The sequence below is a fragment of the Toxorhynchites rutilus genome, chromosome 2 (assembly GCF_029784135.1).
Source record: "Toxorhynchites rutilus septentrionalis strain SRP chromosome 2, ASM2978413v1, whole genome shotgun sequence".
Classification (NCBI taxonomy): Eukaryota; Metazoa; Arthropoda; class Insecta; order Diptera; family Culicidae; genus Toxorhynchites; species Toxorhynchites rutilus.
Genome location: NC_073745.1, coordinates 241,291,484 through 241,315,315, shown reverse-complemented (window position 1 = coordinate 241,315,315; position 23,832 = coordinate 241,291,484). Strand labels below are relative to the sequence as shown.

Below are 23,832 nucleotides of genomic sequence, written 5' to 3'. Positions count from 1 at the left end.
CGATTTACTAAAGTGCTGAATCGATTTAAATTATACGCTTATACGACACACAAACTGCATCAGCGTAATATACGCATATGATGCGGATTAAAAATATTTTACGACAATGTACATCATAAAATTGATGTGATTTTTGCGACTTAATTTGATAATGGTATATAAAATCGATTTTTACATTTTATACGATTTCAAATATACACGATATATACATTGATTGATATTATATGCGATTATGATTTATTCGAATTTCTTGTAAGACTTGGCACGTGCAAAATTATACGATTTAATGTTGGCTGGGTTGTTCTGACGGAAACATGGCTACGTTCAGACATCTCCAGCTCAGAGCTCACTTCAAGCTACGTCATATATCGATGCAACCGCAGTTCTGACACTAGCAATCTTCAACGCGGGGGCGGAGTTTTAGTGGCGGTTAAAACGACACTCAACTGCAAATCAGTAGCACTAGCAGACAGCGACAACCTCGAACAAGCTGTCGTCTTTGTTATACTTCCAAAGTCATCAATATATGTTTGTGGCATTTACATACGGCCCAACTCGGAACCAGCGACATATTCAACGCTTTGGATTCCGACACGATTGTCGTCGTGGGAGTCTACAATTTACCCCGCTTAAGATGGCAGAAAGATGAAGACGTTAACGGATTGTTGCCAACGAATGCTTCATCTGAACAAGAAACTATGCTAGTCGAATCGATGGTTGCCACCGGTCTCCTTCAAATCAACAGCTTATCAAACGCAAACGGCCGCCTCCTAGACCTGGCATTCGTCAGCGATCCTAGCGTAGTTGAACTAATCGTGCCTCCATCTGCCCTACTTAGAATCGATAGTCACCACATGCCGTTTGTTCTTCGCATTGATGTAAACGACAACTTCCTGCAACCTCCTGGGACCGACGACTCAAACCGACGACTTAGATTTTCGACGCTGCAACTTTGCAGAACTTAATAGAGCTGTATTTGCTATCGACTGGGCTTCGTTGTTTCTGGGTAAGGATACCGACGAGACGGTACGTATATTCTATGACTCTCTGAATGCAGTCTTGAACGAGCATGTTCCACGTAGACGATTCACGAGACACTCCTACAAGCACGCTTGGTGGACATCCGAGCTGCAGCACCTTCGTAACGCTGTCCGCAAATCCGTTATTTTCAAGAACGAACGGATGCAAATCGTCGCTATTTTCGCACAATTGAGACTCAATATCACGAACTTCGAACCGCATCCTTTCAGAATAACATCGCCCACCTGGAGACGACTGCGAAGCGAAACCCCTCCTATTTTTGGACGTTTATTCGTAATCGGAAGCACTCAAATCGATTCCCAGCCGAGATGACTTTCAACGGTAATAGTGCTGATTCCCCGGTAGGAATAGCAAATCTGTTCGCAGATCATTTCGAAAAGGTACATAGCACCATTTCACTAGTTTTCTCGCCTGACAGTCTCAGGAATCGTCCCGTTTTGAATTTGCCGCTGTTTGAAATATCACAGCACGATGTCTCATCTGCCTTGAGTAAATTGGACATGTCTAAAGATTCTGGAACTGATAAACTTCCGCCACTGTTCCTGAAAGAATGTGCCACGTCTCTGCAGATACCATTGACAATAATTTGTAACTCTTCGGATTTGGGATAGGGCTCTCAGGGTCGCTTATTCATTAGTTGCTGGTAAATACTTTCACCTCTCGCAAATAGGAGCTCTCCTCTATCGTCTCGCACTGCCAGGCCACCTCACGCACCAAAGAAGCCACCTGCTAAGCCCACAAGCCGCTCTAGCTCAAAGGCTATGCAGTGTCAGCACACCTACTTCCAACTAAATGAGGACGAGGGCTGGCGACTCCTTTTGAGTCCGGAGGACGACAAGGTTCACGGGATAGTCGTAGTGGAGGAAAACAATTATAGTTTTTCCTCTGACTATACAACCTTAAATTTATTTTATTCTTCCACCCTACTATTTCTCTTCCTGTTTTTACTATTTCCTCATTATTTCCTATCTTTCTTTAATTTATTTTATACGTGACGTCACATTCGATCATGCATGATACTTGCGGTAACTGTGGTGTGGGCTCTCAGTGTATCCCTAGGGGTATGGGTTTAACGGTGCAGCTGTCTCGTGAACAGACTACAGATGTTACACCATCTGCAGGTTTACGCCAGCGTCTCCCCGCAATGGCGGATACTGTAGGCGAACAGGACAAAGATGGTGGGGCCCGCGTGTGCCTCTGGTAGCCGATGACTGCTGCAGCTAAATTGACGGTAGGTCAACTGGACAGTTTAACGCGGTGGCTTACCCAGGACTCAAACCATTTGTAAAAGGGTTGAATACTCACAAGTAACCGGCAATTAGGACCCAATGTAAATTATTTCCTGTTTTCTGGATTTGGGTGGAGCTCAAATGGCGCTTGGAACCAACGGTTACAAATTTTCAATAAGTCGCTACGTCACAGCACTTTTCCTTATCAATGGAAAACAGCTTCAATATGTCCGATCTTCAAATCAGACTCCAATCACGCCGTTGAAAATTACCGAGGCATTTCCATTCTATGTTGCGTGGCAAAAGTAATCGAAAGACTAGTTCATACCATTTTATATACCGCATGTCAACCGATGATATCTGAATATCAACACGGCTTCGTCAGTAAACAATCGACAACGACTAATCTGATGACGTTCACTAACTTTTTATCAACGGAAATCGAGCAGACACTAGGTAGATGCAATTTACTTCGATTTTTCGAAAGCGTTCGACAAGGTTCCCCACGAACTTGCAGTGAAGTGCACCCGTGGCCGAGTGGTTAGCGTCTCACATTGTCATGCCGGGTGTTCGGGTTCGATTCCCGTTCTGGCCGGAGGATTTTTCGTCAAAGAAATTTCCTTCGACTTGCACTGTGGTCATACGTATTCATGAGCTTGCCCCTCGGAATACATTCAAGGCGTGTTATTTGGCTTAAGAAATCTCAACTAAGTATTAATAAATGACGCTAATTAATGCATACGTTGAGACGGCAAAAGTTCCACAGGGAACGTTAACGCCATTCAAGAAGAAGACGAACTTGCAGTAGCGAAGCTTAGTCACCTAGGTTTTCCGTATTGGATGTGTGAGTGGTTGCGTTCCTACCTATCTGGCCGGTGGGCGTATGCAAATATCAATGGCTCTCACTCTCGATATTTTCCCATCGCATCAGGGGTGTCACAGGGAAGTGTTCTTGAGCCGCTTATCTTTGTTTTGTTCATAAAAGACCTGATCTTTCGACTAAATGCTGGAAAACTTGTCTATGCCGACGATCTGAAAATTTATAGATCAATAACATCCCATCTTGACTGCTGCGCGCTTCAGGCTGACGTAGAGAAGCTACGGCGGTGGTGTGAGGATAACGGAATGGAATTGAATATCAAAAAAAATGCAAAACAGTGTCGTTCACCCGGCGGCAGTCTCGAATTGAATTCTGTTATTCAGTCGGGCCTGAAACACAAGAGTGTGTTGATTCCATTCGCGACCTTGGAGTCGTCCTAGATAACAAACTGAGGTTCAATGAGCATATCTGCGTCGCTACCGCTGAAGCGTTTGCTGTCCTTGGATTTGTTCGTCGGTGCACCAATAATACGCAATCAAATCGCTATACTGCTCATTAGTACGTAGCATTTTGGTGTATGCTGCCTGCGTGTGGTCTCCGTTTCACAGCACCCAAATCACACGAATGGAGAGAGTACAGCGTAGTTTTATTAGATATGCTCTCCAACAACTCCCTTGGATAGATCCAGACCATCTCTCCGACTACTCGAGCCGCTGCAGACTGATCGCGTTGGAATCGTTAACTTCTAGGCGTGCCCACCTTCAAAAAATATTTGTGTTTGATCTGTTAAATGGAAATTTTGACTGTCCATCTTTATTATATAATGTGTCATTGTATGTACCATTCCGACTACTACGTGAGCAAGATTTATTGTTTATCAATCGCCATAGGACTTCCTACGGATTCCATAACCTCTTAGAGAATTGTTTCTGTGAATTCAATAGTGCTTGTGCTGTGTTCGATTTTAACGTGTCCAAAACTGTCTTTAAAAATAGGATTAAGAATTTAATATAAGGATTCAGTCGGTGGAATTATAAACAATTCGAGACGGTAATAAATAAATACAAATAAGAAGCACTTAAACGTTATTTACATTATACAGATCCTTAGCATCTCCAGCTGCTCGTATCATTAGGTAATGTTTTTACGACAGAACAGGAGAACTAGCTTGTAGATTAAATTCTCACTCTGGTACAACGGTTCTACGATGTTACGACGAGAAAACCCGGAAGCTGACGTATGATTGGGCCGAAAGAAATGATATTTCTCACCCTTCCCCTAGCCAAAAGCAATTAGCTGGAATAGATTAACACACAACTCTCACTCCGGACACCAGAAGTAACCTCCGCTGCCAAAGCACAAGGATTCAATCGCGTTGGAGTCGGAAAATTCTACGATTTACTGAAGAATGTATAGCCATATACAACATTCCACCAGTAAGGTAACTCAGCGTCGATGAAACATCAGCGACTCCAGTAACTATCTTTCATAGGAGAAACAAGTAAATTAAAAATTATTATCTTCATTCAACAGGTTATTTATTTATTTACAATGATTCAACATGAATCAGAGATTAGAGACTGATTCACAACTTTTCACCAATAAACACGATCCATGACTGCAGTTCCAACACCCGGCTGCACCGATTCTTGTCAAGTCCTGCTCCACCTGGTCCAACCACCTCGCTCGCTGGGCTCCTCCATCTCCGCCATCTTTAAAGAGCTGCTGTCCGGCAATCTTGCAACATGCCCTGCCCATCGCACACGTCCGGCCTTGGCGACTTTCTGGATGCTGAGTTCGCCGTAGAGTTGCGCCAGTTCGTGGTTCATTATCCTTTTTCATACTCCGTTTTCCTGTACACCACCGTATATTGTTCTTAGCACTCGGCGTTCGAAAACACCAAGCGCTTGTGAGTCCTCTTCAAACATCGTCCATGCTTTGTGCCCATAGAGATCAACCGGTCGAATCAGGGAATTGTACATGGTACACTTCGTACGGGGTCGGAGTCTGTTGAACCTCAAAGATTTGCGGAGCCCGTAGTAGGCACGACTTTCATTGACTATGTGTCTTCGAATTTCACGGCTGTTGTTGTTGTCAGTTGTTATCAACGAGCCAAGGTAGACAAATTCCTCTACCAACTCGAGTTTGTAGCCGACGATCACAACACTACTACCAAGAAGAACTCTGTTGCGATCAGTCCCTCCTGCTAGCAAGTATATAGTCTATGCTACGTGTTTCAGTCGGGTATACAAGTCGGCTACCGTCGCATGTGTTATTCCGATTATGTCCACGTCGTTGGCGAAGCAGATAAACTGACTAGACTTGTTGAAAATCGTGCCCCGCCCCGCCCGCTCTCCGCATAACACTTCCAGCGCCACGTTGAAGAGCAGACATAAGAGTCCATCGCCTTGTCGAAATCCCCTGTGAGTCTCAAACGTTTCTAACAGCTCACCTGAGATCCGTACACCGTTCATCGTTGCCTGAATCAGTCTGGTCAGCTTTCGGGGAAAGCCGTATTCGTCCATGATCCTCCATAGCTGTCGTCGGACGATTGTATCATATGCGGCCTTGAGGTCAACGAAGATGTGGCGCGTAGAGACCTGATATTCGAGGCACTTTTGGAGGATCTGCCGCAGTGTAAAATTTTGATCCGTCGAACAACCGGGTATGAATCCGGCCTGATAACTTCCCACAAATCTACTTACTATTGGCGATATACAGCGAAAGAAAATCTGAGACAGAATTTGGTAGGCACCATTCAGGGTTGTGATGGCACGATAGTTCCCACAATCCAGCTTATCACCTTTTTTATATATTGGGTTAGGTTACCTCCTCTACGAGGCCATCCTTACCAGCTGGTTTGTGGTTCTTTAGCTGATTAACGATAACTTCACCCATCGTCGGGGGTGGTACGTCGTCGTTGTTCACCGCACCGGTGTAGTCCTCCTCAACGCCGTCTTGGTCTCCTGTCTGCGCGCTGTTCAGGTGCTCATCGTAGTGCTGACTCCACCTTTCGATCACCTCGTGTTCGTTCGTCAAGATGGCTCCTTTCTTGTTCCTGCAAATACCGGCCCGCGGCACAAAGCCTTTGTGCGAGGCGTTTAATTTCTTGAAGATTTTTCGCGATACTCGAGAACGATGAAGCAGCTTCATCTCATCACAGTTTCAAGACACTGCGAGTATGTTGCAGCAACGTTCGGCTCCTGTAGTCTTAGTAGGTGGTACTGTGATGAGCGCAGGTGTCTTATGTTATTGACGACTGACAGTTTAGAACGCAGTTTGATCATCACCAGGTAGTGGTCTGAATCGATGTTAGCGGCACGATACGTTCTGACGTCGATGATATCCTAGAAATGCCGACCGTCGATCAAAACGTGGTCAATTGGTGTTTCTGCTTGCTATGGTGATCTCCAGTTGTAACGGTGCTGGAAGAAGGTGCTACGTATGCCCATGTTCTTGGAGGCAGTGAAGTCGACAAGTCTTAGTCCGTTTTCGTTGGTTCTCTGATGAACGCTGAACCTACCGATTTCCGGTCTGAGATCTCCTCTTGGTCGACCTGGGCGTTCAAATCACCGATGACGATTTTGAAGTCGTGTTTTGGGCAGCGATCGTATCCACGCTCTAGCTGCGCGTAGAATTCTTCCTTATCGCCATCGGTGCTAGCTAGATTGGGGCTGTGGACGGTAATGATGCTGATATTGAAGAAGTGGCCTCGTATCCTCAAACTGCATATTCTTCCGTTGATTGGCCACCAGCCAATCACCCGTTTTTGCATCTCCCCCATCACGATGAAAGCTGTCCCAGCTCGTGTGTGTTGCCGCAGCTCTGGTAGATGGTGTACCCACCTTGGAACGATCGCACAATCGAACCTTTCCAGCACACCTCCTGCAGCTCTACGATATTGAAAATGCGGGCGGGAACTACTTTCCCAATAGTTTTTCTTATACGGTAATTCCTTGTCCTATTACAGAAATTAATAAAATAAATATCGAGAAGATACACAATTTGGTTGTAGATTTTTTTTTTTTTTTTTTTTTCCAAAATATATTTTTTATTAAGGCACATGTGGCGTTGCCTGACGGGGCCGGGAGTCCAATATTTTGACAATTTTTGTCTTACAACTATGTTAGTAATATGTAACCGATTACTCGCGGTTGGCTCGAGGTTAGTATTACAAGTGTTCTCATAATTGGTATGTTGCAGTCTTCGATGCTCTATACGTGTGCCCGACACGGGCTACTTCCTATTGGGATGCAGCTGACCATTAATCAGCAACGCTCCCTAGTCTGTACCCCATATCTAGCGTGGTGCGTCTTTCTCGACTCGAGGAATCCAGGATAGAATGGTCACTAGCCGGCGCAATCATCAGTTCGTGTAGAGTTGTCATGAGCGGTACAACCTTTGGCTCTTGTTGAATGATCAGTGGACTGCACAACCTTCGGCCCGTGCATCTGTAAAGAGTGTGTGTATGTATTGCCGCGACTATGTAAAAGTTTATCGATCGGATAGGAGGGATATGAAACCGGGACACAACGAAGGAAACATCATTAAACGTTGACATCGGCGTTTCTGAGGCACAGGTATAGATGAAGCAGAAGATCAGGATCCCGGCTACCTAAGATATCCCGGACGGGGATATCCGATTTTCTGCCTTGTGCTCTCAGTGCTCTAGAGAGCTGAGAGCGAGCAGCATGGAACCGGATACACGACCAGACAACATGCTCGATGTCGTGGTAGCCATCGCCACAATCACAAAGATTGTTTGCTGCGAGCCCAATGCGATAGAGATGCGCGTTTAGGTTGTAGTGATTGGACATAAGCCGAGATATCACGCGAATGAAATCACGACCTACATTCAATCCCTTGAACCATGCACTCGTCGAGACCTTAGGGATAATCGTGTGTAACCAACGACCGAACTCATCTTCACTCCACATGCGCTGCCAACTAACGAGTGTGTCCTGACGAGGAATGTGAAAAAATTCATTATAGGCAATTTGCCTTTCAAAAAGTGTGCCTTCTGAAGCGCCCACCTTAGCTAGCGAGTCCGCTTTCTCATTCCCCGGAATCGAGCAATGAGAGGGAACCCATGCTAAGGTAATCTTGAATAATTTTTCGACCAAAACACTCAATAGATGTCTTATTCTTGTTAGGAAATAAGATGAGCGTTTATCAACCTTCATTGAGCGGATTGCCTCTATTGAGCTGAGACTGTCTGAAAAAATAAAATAATGGTCGATGGGCAGTGTTTCAATGATCCCTAGAGCATAGTATATCGCACCCATTTCTGCGACATACACGGAACAAGGATCTTTGAGTTTGAAAGAGGCACTGGAATTTTCATTGAAGATGCCGAAGCCAGTGGACCCGTTTATGTATGAACCGTCAGTAAAGAACATTTTATCAGATCCAACTTTCCCATATTTTTCCGAAAATATCGACGGAATAACATTGGAGCGTAGGTGATCTGGTATTCCATGGATTTTTTGTCGCATGGACAGATAAAAAATGACAGAGGAATTGCAAAAGTATGGGAAGCAAACTTGGTTGGAGATGCCTGGTGAAGGGTGCACGTCGTGGGTAAGGTACTCATGGTATAAAGACATAAAACTTGACTGAGGAGTCAGTCGTAGTAGATTTTCGAAGTTATCAATCACCAATGGATTCATGATCTTGCAACGGATGAGAAATCTGTAGGATAATTCTGTGAACCGAAGAGTAAGCGGGGGTACTCCTGCCAAAACTTCGAGACTCATAGTATGTGTCGAATGCAAACACCCCATGGCTATACGCAAGCAACGATATTGTATTATCTCCAGCTTGAGAATATGAATCCTGGCAGCTGATCGGAAGCAAAAACTGCCATATTCTAACACTGACAATATCGTTGTTTTGTACAACTGAATGAGGTCTCCTGGATGGAAGCCCCACCATGTTCCGGTTATTGTTTGGAGAAAATTGATTCTTTGCTGGCATTTCTGTTTCAAATACGCAATGTGTCTCCCCCAATTGGTTGTAGATGATCGTTGATTAAAAGTGTACAAGATAGTTAAAATGTGACTTCCATGATTTAATCACCTCGAATCGAAATATTTCGATCGACTTGGCAAATCCCATTTCCTGTTTCGTTCGAATTGTCTTTAATTTCGAATATTTTGGCTAGTGTCACACAGATTCACTATTCTGATAACGCGTCTTTTAAAAAATGGACTATTTTCGGATGGTAATGAAAAAAACACTACAAGAGATTATTCTATAAAACAACTTTTCCCGTAATTCTACGTTTATTTAGTCTTGTACGAAAAATGCCTCTACGCTCTTAACAGAAGATTTGTAGTAGCCATGGCGGAACCAGTCAAGCAACTACGCTTAATGTTCACACTCCGGAGTGAAGAAGTTAGTCATTGTGTGGCACTTTTTGTCCACCGGATATAACCAATCCGGCATTTACAACATTCACTTCCAGTCGGCGCTTTTCTTCTCGAAAGAGATGTGTTTGCTGCCTTCGCTTCAGTCTGTTTCGTTCCAAGTTTTGTCGAGTCGCTCATTGCAGCATGGCTGCGCGTGCTGCACCCTTCCCGTTCAGGAGCGCTCCGCATTCATCGTCAAACCATTCGTTCTCGTTGTTCATACCCGATGTCGGGTATGTGCTGCTAATTGCTGCTTCCAAGGTGTTCTAGGATTCATCGAGGGGAGCTGTGGTGATCTCCAGTATTGGAGGCTGTGCTGGAAGAAGGTGCTACGTATGTCCGTGTTCTTCACACAATTTTGTGAAGTCGATAAGTTTAGGTCGTTTTCGTAGGTTTTCTAATGAACGCTGAACCTACCTATTACCGGTCTGAAGTCCTCCTCTTGGTCGACCTGAGCGTTCAAATCACCGATGACGATTTTGATGTCGTGTTTTGGGCGGCGATCGTATCTACCCGGAACCAGGTTTCCGTTCTCCTTCTAGCCAGCTCCTCGGGCCAGCAGATCGAAGCAACCGGCCAAACGTTAAAAAAGTACCCGGGCAAAATGGACATTTCCATGCGGATTGGATTGGATTTGGATTAAAGAGACTTTAAACTCTGAGAGTTCATTCGTCTCTAGTCCATGCGGAAGCGTTATTTTTGGATAAATCATCTTCCGCTAGACCAATGTAACCGCCACGAGTTTTTCTATTCCAATGTAAATTATCGTCAACAAAATTAAACAAACAAATATGGATGAAAAACTAATCAACATAGTCTATCGAGAAAAGAATCAAACTCTGCTCAATTATTCGATGATTTTTCTTCTAAACGATTCGAACAGATTATGATCCATCAACAGCCAGCCAGGTTTATTCTAAACATCACACTGGTTTTGTACTTCCTCAAATGATTTATGCACAGCACGATTGTTTTCGTGTGGTGCGCAATCATCGCGATCGTGGGAAAATCATTTCATCAGATGCGCTCTATATAGATCGAGAAAATACGATCTATCGAAGCTGATTATGTTGGGTCTGAGAACCAACCGAGTAGAATATAACGTTTCGTTCACCCCCTTTGGCAAATTATTCACGCTCAACTCATCATGGAAGCAGTATCCGAACTACATCATCAAGTTAGTTTCCGTCGCGCAACCTTGGCAGACAGGGAGAAGGTTCGTGAATTTTTAGCGCATTCCTTCTACCCCGAAGAACCGGTGACGATATCTTACATCGGCGGTAGTGAAGTCACCCCGGATGACATGGAATTTTGCCTATCACTCATTGCGGAAGGATTCGTTTTGCTGGCGTTGGTCGGAGGTGAAGATCAACTTGTTGGCATCTCTGGGGCTGGAGTCATCGATTCTGACGAATCCGAAAAGTTGAAGGACATTGCATTGAAGACGGAAACAACGAAATTCGGTGAAATACTGCGTATGTTAAGTTACGTATGCGAACAAGCAAATGTTTGTCAGCGATTCGGAATTTCGGAAGTCTATCATCAGCATTATCTGGCAGTTGATTCTAAATTTCGCGGAAAGGCGCTCGGTAAGCTGCTAATGGAGAAACAGTTTGGCAAAGCTAGAGACCTTGGATTGCGCGTGGTGACAACCGATGCTTCTGGAGTCTATTCATCAAATCTGTGCGAAAAGCTGGGTATGCAGTGTGTGTACTCTCTTGCATATAATGAGTACCGGAATGAACTAGGCCAGCAGGTGTTTAAAAGTAGTGGACAACACAAAGAGATTAAAACATTTGCAAAGCAAATTGAGTGAAAATGGAAAATGTTTCTTCTTCAAACTAGGAATATGATGAGAAAACATTCACCTTTCTCGTACAACAAGCGTTATTATTGTGATAAATAGTTTATTTCTTAATATAATATTACTCCGCGTCTAAAAAATAAATAAATAAAACACGGATGACTTTCACATGAACGGCATCACTGCTGCAGGCTTACGAAGAGAATATGCGTGTACGAAACTGTTTCGCTTTAAGCTTCTACGAGTTAAAACACATTAAAAAACATTAAAGCACTCGCACGCCTCAGGTCGGAAACTGTGTTTCCTCTGAGTGTGCCACCGGTGCGTTGATCACGGCCGGAATGGTGAATCCACCGGCATCATGCACCACCGAGTCGGTACTTTCGATCGGCAGAAAACAGTCGGATGAACTCTCGGGGGCGTTTTTCGAGCGCTTCGAGGATACCGAATCGCGCGAATCCTCACTCTTGATGAGACCCGCCTTGTGGTCGCTCTTGTGGCGCGCCAGCAGCTCCGGGTTGACCGAGCTGAAATTGCACAGATCACACTTCATCGATTCGTACTCTTTCGGGTGGTTCGAGCGGATGTGCGTCTTAAGGGCGCTCGCCTGGATCGTCAGCAGACCGCAGAACTTGCACTCGTACCATTTGTCCTGTGGGGTGGGAAGTAATGTAATGCATTTTATCCATGACAAAATCTCGAATTCAATTTATGTAAAGTAATCTGATGGAGTTAGAAATGTTTTTGAATATACAGGGTCTTTCAGATTAAACTCTCACGCAACAAATTTTAATAACTTTTACAAAAGTGAACCGATTTTTATTTTAAAAAAACGAAAATAAATCTTATTTTAGGTCATTTTCGATTTGACCACCCCTTTTTTCGATAACGCCTTTTAAACGGCGAATAAAATCCTTCATGCACAAATCTAACATTACGACTTCGATGCTGTTGAAATTCGAGTTACTCCTTCTTCATGTTCCGCCAAATTTTGCTTATTAACATAACAACTGTCCTCCACGTACCCCCAGTGGAAGTAATCGACAATGAGAAATGTTGAAATTCTTACCATAAGAGGACAAAGTTCCATTAAGGCTTCGGTTGCTCGAGTAATACGATTTCACTAAAAATACACGTTATTGTAAATTGTACATCTTGACGCCATCCGATCTGACTGAACGAGTAGCCGGATATTATCGTCCCGAAGGGGGGAATGCAGTGTTATCATCGACGGAGGGAAACAAATTATAAGGAGCTATTCGATTTTTTTTGCGTGAGCGTTTAATCGGAAAGACCCTGTAAAAAGTTAAACAATTTGACGATTGAAATGGTTTTTTTTCGATTGCCCTAGCCACTCGATTCCTCCACGTTGCATCGTGGAGCATTTTTTTGCCTACATAGGGCAGTAATTGTATTGTATGTTTCTCAATCAATTTGGGCTCATTCACGTCTTTATCGTGTCGGTCTTGCTACTAACAATTTATGTAATTGTGGTACAGGATGTCATGATATCGAGCGATGTCATGATAACCAAACAACATTATGTAGAAAAGGCAATTAATGAATTTAACTCTGGTAGTTGATTTAGAAGTTCGAAAGGGTATACTCATGCATATCAGATTATGATAGCTTGAGTAGTCGCGATCTTAATATTATATTCCCCATATATGTCTTCCTCAGAAGCCCGCTTTACTTCCTCAAATGCACTTGCCCATTTTCCTTTCCATTTCCTATACATAAACAGAACTTAGCAGCCAATGAAATCAATTCACTAATGCAGCTACACGAACTTCCCAAGAGAGCAATCATGGCCATACACCTCTATTCTGTATTTCAATCGATTCGAAATATTTCGAACGATTCGATCTGTTTCTCTTCGAACATTAAATGGACAAAACGTTCGAAATAGGGAATGCGAAAATATAACTCGAACGAAATAACGGTTTCGAACGAAATGGAAATCCGTCGGAATACAGAATAGGGCTGATAGAATACTCAATATACACCATCTGGCTATAAAATTATTACAAACCTCTACAAACAATGTTCCGGACAAAGTGGTAAAGAAAGAGAAAATTCTATTTTTATCTAAAATATATTTCTGTTGTCATAGATTTATTTGACTTAGGTTTATATTTATGTAGATCTTAACTGTTTAGACTTGTGTTTAATGTTTAAAGAATGACTCCTTGTTTTCTTCTGCATAATTGAATAAACAGAAGAAAGGGGTAATATCTTCAATGGTATTTTTGTGTACATTTTTTAACAGAATGTGGTTCCACATTCTATCACGTTATCTAATCTAACCCGTTTAAAGGATACAAGTTCATACAGGAAACGTTTTTTTCAGGGCTTCTATTTGATGTGTCAAAAGAGAAAAAATTGAAGATTTTGAACAATGAAAAAACTTAATTCAAATGCAACTAATACACCCAATCACGATCCTATGTTAAAACTCCGTCTGTGCCCAAGGCAATCAACTTTTTTTTCCTATTAAGGGTGATGAAGGGTGATTTTCCTATTAAGGTCCGCCTCCTTTCCCTGTAGAGGTTTGAGCAAGACGACTTATTTAAAAGATATTTTTTGTTTTCTCAACATTGGAATCAGTTTAGTAAAAAAAAAGAACTGATTTTATTTAACAGACTAGCTGACCCGGCAAACTTCATCCCGCCCAACATTGTTTTTTATTATCAATACCTTCAAACATTCACGTTTTCTTATTATGAGCAAGTTCATGGGTCCAATCGCAGAACTGTTCATTGATTGATCTTCTTATCGACCCCGTTGAATTTATCTTTTACTATAAAATTCCTAGTATTTGTAACAAAACTCATTATCATATAAACATAGATTATTTTCAGACACAATTCTCGTTCAAGATTCTTCAAGCACTTGCAAATAACATGTTTCTCCGATACATGGAATAAATGTTTTATACAGAAAATATGAATAAAGACAGCCCTAAATCGGACAATTATCGTGCATCCGTGGCCGAGTGGTTAGCGTCTTACATTATCATGCCGGTTGCTCGGGTTCGATTTCCGTTCTGGCCGGGGGATTTTTCGTCAAAGAAATTTCCTTCGACTTGCACTGTGGTCACGCGTATTCAAGAGCTTGCCCCTCGGAATACATTCAAGGCGTGTTATGTGGCTTAAGAAATCTCAATTAAGTATTAATAAATGACGCTAGTTAATGTATACGTTGAGACGGCAAAAGTTCCACAAGGGAGCGTTAACGCCATTCAAGAAGAAGAAATCGGACAATTCCTTCCTCGAGTTCTGCTCTTATCAACACATTCGGCAATCCATTTTTATTCGTATAGATAGAAGATAAAGATATTTCGTTAGAGCAAACATCAAATGGACTAACAGCACTTGCCACTATATAATTATAGAACATATGGGAATTTAATTTTCCTTATTTTCCCATTTTCCTTCAGAGTTTTCCGAAAATTTTCAATTGTCATGTTTGGTTGGAATATTTTTGGTTGAAATATGTGTATTATTTTTAATGGGACCCCTCTCCATTCCAGAAGTGTCATACCATCATAGAAACTTATCCACTTATACATCATAGAAACTTATAAACTCTTTGATAATGATTTAGCGGCCCTGAAAAGGTCCGTTTTGTTTGGTTGTTGCGTATTGTTTGTTCACTCCACCAGTGTTTACCGAGTAATGATGACAGAGGGATGATAAATAGTCGTTAAATGGTGCGTATCAGATTAAAGATACTGAAGCGGAACGAGATATGATGAAAACCGCCCTCTGTGATCCTGGACGAGAAGCCTCCTGTGATATGTATGGATGAAATAAAGAAAAAAAACTCACCAATGTAATATAATATAATTACCAATACCGAACACAATTATCAATTTTTCTCATCAGTAAAAACATGTTACTTTAATATAGAGAAAACATATTTGAAATGGAAAAGGTAATTTTCTTTTATAATATTTACCTTCAGAGTGTTTATTCAACCCAATGCGAATTTTAATTGGACTAACAACACCTAATACTACATGTAGAGCATGTGGGGAATCACTTTTTCTAATATTTCTTCACTTTTCCAATTTTACTCGCCGTATAAACTTTCCTTGGGTGAAAATGAACGGAACCAAACAGACAGCTTAAACCAAACGACCCGTTCTCGAGCGGGAACACACCTTGGTTTTTATTTATGAAAATTGAAATAAATCGTTTCATATATCAAGTCATTTTTAACACAACTGCTACCATATACAATTTTACACTTACATTTATGCTAAAGTTTTCACAAATGACCGATGGTGTGGTCATTGATATGAAATTTCATCATTTCAACATTAATGTTCCAAATTTAAATTATATTTGTTAGAATTAATCGTATCAGTCACCTTACTTGAAATACAAGAATGCGCCCGACTTGTATATATTAGCAATGCCGATTTTCCCTAGGCAGCTTGGTTTTAATATCTCTGTTAGGGAATACATTTCGGTAGGAACAGAAGCTCCCCCGACTTGCATATATTTGCAATGCCGATTCTCTCTAGGCAGCTTGGTTTTGATGTCTCTGTTAGGAACACATTTCGGTGGGAACAAAAGCTCCCCTTACTTTTATGTATTTTCAATGCGATTTCCCCCAGGCAGCTTGGTTTTGATGTCTCTGTTAGGGACCCGCCGCATGTATCGTTCATTTCGACCAATCAGAAGTAGTTATTTACGTTAGGATAGTGGTTGAGATTTTTCAATTGTTCGGTAGTTAGTTTCATGACATATAATATTTTCTTCAATATAAAAACTGTTATGGAGTGCCGAAATCGATTGACGCAAAAATTTCATCAATCCATCATCAAATGACTGAGCAATAAGCATTTTAAATTGGACAATTTTCACGATGTACTCGATTCCGGATTTTCAAGTTGTACCCCAATATGTTCCCGAAATCCTACGTCAAAATAAATAAATGTTAGGAAAATGCAGCTTTAACGTGTAAAATACAGTTTCTCTTGAATTCTGCTAGTGTTATTACACGTTTAATATGTTTAGGCATCGAGTTGAAAACATTTACTTCTTTAAAATATAGCGAATTTTGTGAAGCACATGTTAAGAAATGTGGTGTTCTCATTTCATCCGCGTTTCTAGTATCACATCTATGAAAGCCACTTCCCCTTTCAACTCGATCACACAAATATCGAGGCAGCAAACCGTTAACTACCTTAAAAATGAACACCATAGTTAAATACACAGTTCTCTGCTTCACAGATAACCATTGCAGAGCGTCCAGCATCAAATATGAGGAAGTGAACCTGGTACATTGTAAAATCAAACGCATTATTTTATTCTGCAAGCGCTGTAATCTCGATATTTGCGTTTCATTGGTCAAAAACAAAATGGGAGAACAAAAGTCTAGATGATGAGAGATTATTGATTTGTATAGCTGTATTTTACTGCAAATAGTTAAATCGCTTCTTAGTCGACACAAAATGCCATACTTCCTGGCAATTTTGTTGATGACATTGTCAATGTGAGTATTGAACTTAAGTTTGTCATCAATAATCACGCCAAGATATTTAATCTCCCGAACGCGATCAATGGTCTCATCATCAATCTTAATAGAGACGTTTTCATTTATTCGATTTCGCGAGATTACCATATATTTAGTCTTATTAATGTTCAATTTCAATTGCTTATACTTTAACCATCTACTTAAAGAACGTAAATCTCCATTCAAGTTCAAAACGACCTCATATACATTTTTAGCTGCAATGACTCTCTAGATTTTATTTCAATGACCGGAGGAGCCTTACGATTACTTTGCTTGATACTTGATACCTGATACGATACTATTATCAATTACATTCGAACCTTTAACTACATCCGCGACTCTAATTTTATCTTGAAATACATCACCATTTTCACTATTTACAAATTTACCTTTTATTTCGTTTATTTTGGTGCGATTCTGTAGGAATCGATAATAGGAAAATGGTCTCTGCTGAAGGTTTCATCAGAAGTGAGTCGCATGAACATATAAATTGAAACAATGTAGTACTGCGAAAAGTTGTGTTATATGCTGTGGAAAATCGTTCAACAGTAAGCCATATTTGATCGTAATTGAGTCCATCATATTAGGAGTTTAACATATCGAGATCTGCGATGTTGTATGAGCAGTTTCGACGTCTGGTGGTGATATAGTGATTTAGGGAGGCAATTTAATCTCTATCAGTTGACCAGGCCCGAAAGCAGCTAAAATTTGAATGAAAATGTTTACTTCATGTTTTTGACTACTTAAAACACGTAGCATTTCTGTATAAACTTCAAGACATTAAATCGACCGACTAAAATACAATAGACGACCAGGAATGACGTATCCGATTGCATCTTTGTCGTATTATATATACGAGTTTCAACTGCTCAAACATTACATTTCAGATAGCCGTGTGAGATAGCTGCTGCTCATCATCCAAACAACCAGAGTTTGAATCTCATCGGAACTAATGTTCTTAACTATCACCACCACTCATTTTAAACATTCATATTTCACCTCACACTAGAAGTCAATTAAATGATTCCTATTTCTACGAACAAAGATGTTCTCATACGGCCATTCCATGCCAAACCGATATAGTGGTTCACAGATTTCCATGAAAAGTGGTAGTTTTGTTATTTATCGCAAAGTATTAGACCCATATTTTTTTCTTTTTTTCTTTTTTCTTTAGGGTGATCACATTTGAACTACTGAACCGATTTAGATGATCGACTCGTCAAATTGAAGCCAATGAGCTAGCCTTTTATTAAAAAATGTAGTACTTCCAAAAACAATGAATTTTATTTTTGTAATTATTGATTGTAGTCGTTTTTCCATGACTTTGGTCTAGAGGCCGCTATATTTTTTTAATTTTTTTCTTGAAGGCTGTGGATTTTTTACAAAACATATCTCGATATCAGAGATGCTATTTTTTCGTTTTTGAGATCTGATTTTTTAAAATTAACCGGTGGTTCAAAAATTTATAAAAAATGACTGCAATCAATAATTACGAAAATAAAATCCATTTTAATTTTCCATTCGTCCATTGAAAGTTCAATATTTTTTAACAGATGATTAGCTCATTGACTTCAATTTGATGCGTCGATAATCTAAATCGGTTCAGTGCTTCAAAAGTTATGACTTTTTGAAAAAAGTTGAAAAAAATATTTTTCGGACGTGAAAACTAATAAAAAATACCGGTCTAATGTTTTGCGATGAAGAACAAAATTACCACTTTTGACGAAAACCTGAGAACCACTATATCGGTTTGACATGGAATGGCTGCATATATACAAATGACGACTTGTCAGACTAAATATTTTCCGCCAGTTTTTATGTTTGTGATAAACCGTATATAGGTATGACAATAGTCGTGTAAGTCGTATATTCATCCAAACTGATTAGCAAGCATTTGCCATTTATGTATATTGCCTCCACTTTTGCATGTATATGCCAGTTAGGTGCACCATATACCATAAATCAGAGGTATATACGCTGCTTATACGATTTAAAATTTGTTGGGATAGCATCAACAAAAATGTTCAGTTATTGAATTTTAATGCTCTTTATCTAGAAGACAAGGAATGTCTTCTAGAAAGAAGCTTTTGCGCCAAATGAGTCAAAGTTAATGAAACAGCTACGAGAAGCAAAAGCGAAATGTTTCGAGGTGAAACGAACAAAATTTCGTGAAACGCACAAAAGGAAGCCGATTTGCAAGAAAAAATTGTTTTCTTTAAAATCGTAACAGTTTCGTGAAATTGGTTCGAATCAAAACGAAAATAACCCGTTCTATACTGGGATGTACTTTGAAGATTCTTCAAGTCAGACACTTCTAGTTGTCTCAGATTCAATGGAAAATCACAAACAATTAATTTATTCAAAGATATCGACATACTTTCATAAATTTCAATGTTTATGCTGATTAAATACACTCGACAAAACAATTAGAGGAACAGAATGCGAAGTCGTAAATTTTAAATGAATTTTGACATGCTGTAACTCCGTCAAAAATCATATCGATGGGAGGCGCATCATTTTGAAGCTACAACTTTCAGGTATTAGAATATTTTTCGTACATATTTTTATCTTTGTATATATCGGGAAGAAATGAAAAATCGATTTTTCTTTGTTTTTTCAACAATATTCTGGACTAACACAATTTTTTGCAAACCAATTCAATAGCAAATACAATTGACCTCATCAACCAGCTTTTATTTAGTTCCAAGAACGTTCCTGTAGGACCTTTTCACACAGAGATATTTCAGTTTGAATGTAAAATTACCCCTTTGTTTTTGATGATGAATAAATCATTAAACAAACATCGCACCGCAAATTGAAAGGCAGTTTTGAAAACTCCAATAAATTTTGCATAAGGATAATTTATTACTTTGACGAAAAAAAAAATTAAATTTTTTGCATCGATTCCAAAAAAGTGCCAAAAACAGGATTTTTATTGTGTTTTACAAAATCTACTGTAGTTCTGTAAATATCGCAGTAAAATCTAATGTTTGCAGGCCGATATTGTTGCCCACTACACCTACACACAAAGATAAAAATATGTACGAAAAATATTCTAATACCTGAAAGCAGTGTTGAAAAAAATCATCTTCGTTTAGCTCAAAAGCATATATTTTCGAGATAGGTTGCATCGAAAACCTATATACTCCAAACGAAAATCAAAATGACAGATCCAAGCAACCAGTGAATATGAGCAAATGAACTTTTGTTGATCAATATGTTTTGATGTTTATTTTTCCACCCAATGTCATTTTCATCTTGATTATTCAGAATGCCAGAACAGAATTTCATTTTAGCCAAATGAATATCAGCTGTTGTTTACTTTTAACCAGAGGTAACTGTGTGCGGCTGGTTTTTATGTAGAATCCGACCTACATAAAAACCAGCCGCACACAGCACACAGTACTGATGCTTAAGTCCTTCCAAATCAACGCAGGCAACAAGAAGATTATGATATGTTGTAATCCATTTGACCATCGAGTCTAGGAGCAATTGTTATTCAATTGCAATACGGTGTTTAGGGATCGTTCGCAATGCCGTTGTTACCGTCTCGCCAAACAAAATTCTGCGCGATTTCTTGCAAAAATCGTTTCATCGAGCTCTGGCGTTTTTGTTCTCTAAATGATCCAGCCTGACTAATTTTATTTTATTTTTGAATTTTGGCTCAAAATCAATGCCAGAACGAATATCGTTTCGAATGTGAGAAATATCAATTTGTTGCTTTTGATATTCAAAGTATAAATAACAGCGAAGTTATGAACCCCACTCAATGGCGCATTCATTAATTATAGCAAATTTGTTCATGCATCAGCGATATGAACAAAATGAACTCGTTTGTTATTGTCATCAATATAATGAGGGCAGTGTGTTTCGAGCTGAAAAAAAAGTCATTTACACTGAAATAAAATCATATTCGTTACTCGTGAATATTTGTTGATATTCTAAGACACTGCCTGAAAGTAATAGCTTCAAAATGATGCGCCTCCCATCGATATGCGTTGATTTTTCACGAAGTTACAGCATGTCAAAAATCACTAAAAATTTCCGATTTCGTATTTTGTTCCTCTAATTTTTTTGTCGAGTGTATTTTGAGAACTACAACTACAGAACTAGTAGAAAAATTTATTACTAGTCTATATCTGAAATTTTTCAGAAAAATTATTGCAAATTTAGAAAAATACCAGAGAATTCGTTTTCGGATTTTGAGCCGACACCTTGTAGAATGAACTCACCTTGCTATGCCGCTTTTCGTGGTACTTCAACGCGCTTGGATCGGCCGTACGGAACGTACACTCCTTACATTCCAGCGGTTTCTGGCCAGAGTGCTGACGCATATGGATCTACAAAATGGCACCAATGAACTTCTTCCAAATTGATTATAAAGGCATGACAAATTGCTACCGTTAGGGTAACCTTTCTAGCCGACTTGTACCCACAAACGCTGCAAATGAAGGGCTTTATCTTGTGATGCACCGTTTTGATGTGTTTCGAAAGAATTTTCGAAGTGCTAAACATATGGCCGCATATGTCACATTTCCGCTCGGCATACCAGGGTAATTTTTCGGTTGGTTTCCCCTCCCGATTGCTAGCATCCTCATCCTCGTCCTCTGCGTCGGCTTCATTCTCGGCGTTGGTCGCGTTCTCGTTTTTAGCCTCCTCAATACCGGGCCCGGTTTTTTGCTTCGCTCGCTGTTTCTTGTGAAGCATTTCGTGAACTGACAGGTGTGACTGAGTCGCGAACGATTTACTGCAGGATGGGCAACTAAATGCTTTCACAGGACGATGGGTTTGCAAGTGACGGTACACCTTAACTAAAAGTAAATGAAAGCTATATCGAGAGTTGATAATCGACACAATCTCATAGAATTCAGACCAGCAAAATCGAAGCGCACATCACAAACTGGGCACTTTAACATGTTCACATCAACTTGATGCTGTTTCCAGAGATGTTGGGAGCACTCGCGCCAACGTGGAAACTCAATTCCACACTGGTAGCATTTGAAGTTATCTTTCTTCTCTTCCTTTCCAGCAGCTCCACCGACAGGACCAGGTCCTCCCGGACCGATGTGTGCCGGTTCTATGTTATGGCATTTAAGATGCACATCTCGTTTGGCGCGTGTCTCGAATTTATAAACACACCCTTTCTGAGGACATTTTAGTTTCAATCCGGCCAACAGTTTTAGCTTGAGAGTTTTCAATGACATCGGTTGGAGGAATTCGTTGAGCTCCGCGTCCTCCGCTTCGTTCACCTTCTGTATATGCGTAATTGTGGCCATTTGAGCTTGTCCAGACTGTTGCAATGGCTGCATGCTTGAAGTGCTTGGTTTGTCACTCTTACAGATTACCGATGAAGATGGAGTCGGTAAAACGACGGTCGCAGTTGAAGCCACAGAAATTATGGACTGCGGAACTACAGGCGAAGCGCTTTTTGAAGGAGGTTTATTCACACTTTCCTTTTGTACAGACGAACAAGAGGAACTATCACTCAGCGGAAGTTTTTGTGAATCTACGAACTCATCGTCCAGTTTTCTCTTAACACTTGGGACCGTAGGAACAGTAGAGGCGACTTTTTCTGATTTTTCTCTTGGTTTAATTTCGTTAAAACCATGATCTTTTATCATATGATCTTTTACAGCATCTCTCGTCTCAAAACAACGAGCGCAGATACCACAGACAAATTTTTCCTTTGCATTAGGCAACGCTCGGACCTCTTCATGAGTCATTTCCTTGTAGGAAATACGGTTTCTACCGAAGTGCATAATGAAGTGTTTGATGAAATCCTCCGCTGTGTGGGTGTATGCTGGACAAAACTTACATTTGAAGCGTGCTCCTTGGGGGGGACTTCGCTCCTGGATAACACTGGCAGACACAGATGGCACAGTTATTTGAATTTCTTCTCCCGAAATGGCAGCTAGGTCGATCTGGTTGACTTCGGGTTTGACCGGTGATAATAAAGTCTGCTCTGTGGGAGGCCGAGAGGCCGACGGAGGTTCACCCTCATCTTCGGACTCTTCCGGCGAATAGCTAATTAGATCGTTCGGATCAAAAGTCTGGTTGATGAAGACAAAATTAAACACTGTTTGAATTGATATTTAATATATATTTACAGCAATGCCTGTCTCCATCGTTTCTGTAAAGCCGCTTTATACGCAAAAAATAAACTAATATCACTTAACGGGTAGTGGAGCACTGGCTCCAAGATTACCCAGAATCATTTTTCGACAATTTAGAGAATCATGCTAAACATACATAGCAATGAACATGCAGACACAACACAAACACCGGACGCGTACACTGTCTATATTTCCACAAAAAAATTATTTGGAAACAAAATTCACGCAACCTTCCGCAGCCGCTGCAAATTCAGTGCGGTGCTAAATGTCATTTCTGCCGAATAAATTGCAGAACTATTTTGGTAGATAAGGCCGGTATTCGTTGACTGCGGCAGTGATTTGTAAATAAAACAGTGTTGGGAGTGAAAATGCTTACATACTGTGTACGATTGTGGTGCCATCTTGTGCTGTCTAGTTCAAGTTTCTAAGTTATGATTTTTTAGGGACCTTGCACATACCACGTAGACCTCTTTAAAGGGGCTAGGGGTTTCGAAAATGTCCACGCTTGTCCACGGTGATGTTAGAGGGGAAATAGATAATGTCCACGTGGACACGTGTGATGATTATGTTGAAAGATTACATTCACAACAATTTTTTTTTTTTTATCCAAAATATATATTTTATTAAGGCTCATATGGCGTCAGCCTAACGGGGCCGGGAGTTCAATATTTTGACAATGTATGCTTAGACTATGTTAGTAATATGTAACCGATTACTCGCGGTTGACTCGAGGTTAGTATTACAAGTGTTCTCATAATTGGTATGTCGCAGTCTTCGATGCTCTGTACGTGTGCCCGACACGGGATACTTCCTATTGGGATGCAGCTGACCATTAATCAGCAACGCCCCCCTAGTCTGTACCCCATATCTAGCGTGGTGCGTCTTTCTC

The 23,832-nt window shown here is 40.6% G+C and overlaps 2 protein-coding genes across 2 annotated transcripts; one reads left to right on the top strand and one right to left on the bottom strand.

Moving 5' to 3' along the window:
- Nucleotides 1-10,645: 10,645 nt before the first annotated feature.
- Nucleotides 10,646-11,506, top strand: LOC129764151 (uncharacterized). Its single transcript, XM_055762973.1, has one exon. It carries the CDS (start codon nt 10,648-10,650, stop codon nt 11,314-11,316), a length of 669 nt encoding a protein of 222 aa, XP_055618948.1. The 5' UTR covers nt 10,646-10,647; the 3' UTR covers nt 11,317-11,506.
- Nucleotides 11,370-23,242, bottom strand: LOC129764145 (zinc finger protein 426). Its single transcript, XM_055762962.1, has 5 exons — nt 22,938-23,242; nt 21,704-22,880; nt 21,232-21,641; nt 21,063-21,170; nt 11,370-11,956 (listed from the first exon to the last, which is right to left on the bottom strand). Exons 1-5 carry the CDS (start codon nt 22,953-22,955, stop codon nt 11,588-11,590), a joined length of 2,082 nt encoding a protein of 693 aa, XP_055618937.1. The 5' UTR covers nt 22,956-23,242; the 3' UTR covers nt 11,370-11,587.
- Nucleotides 23,243-23,832: the final 590 nt, after the last annotated feature.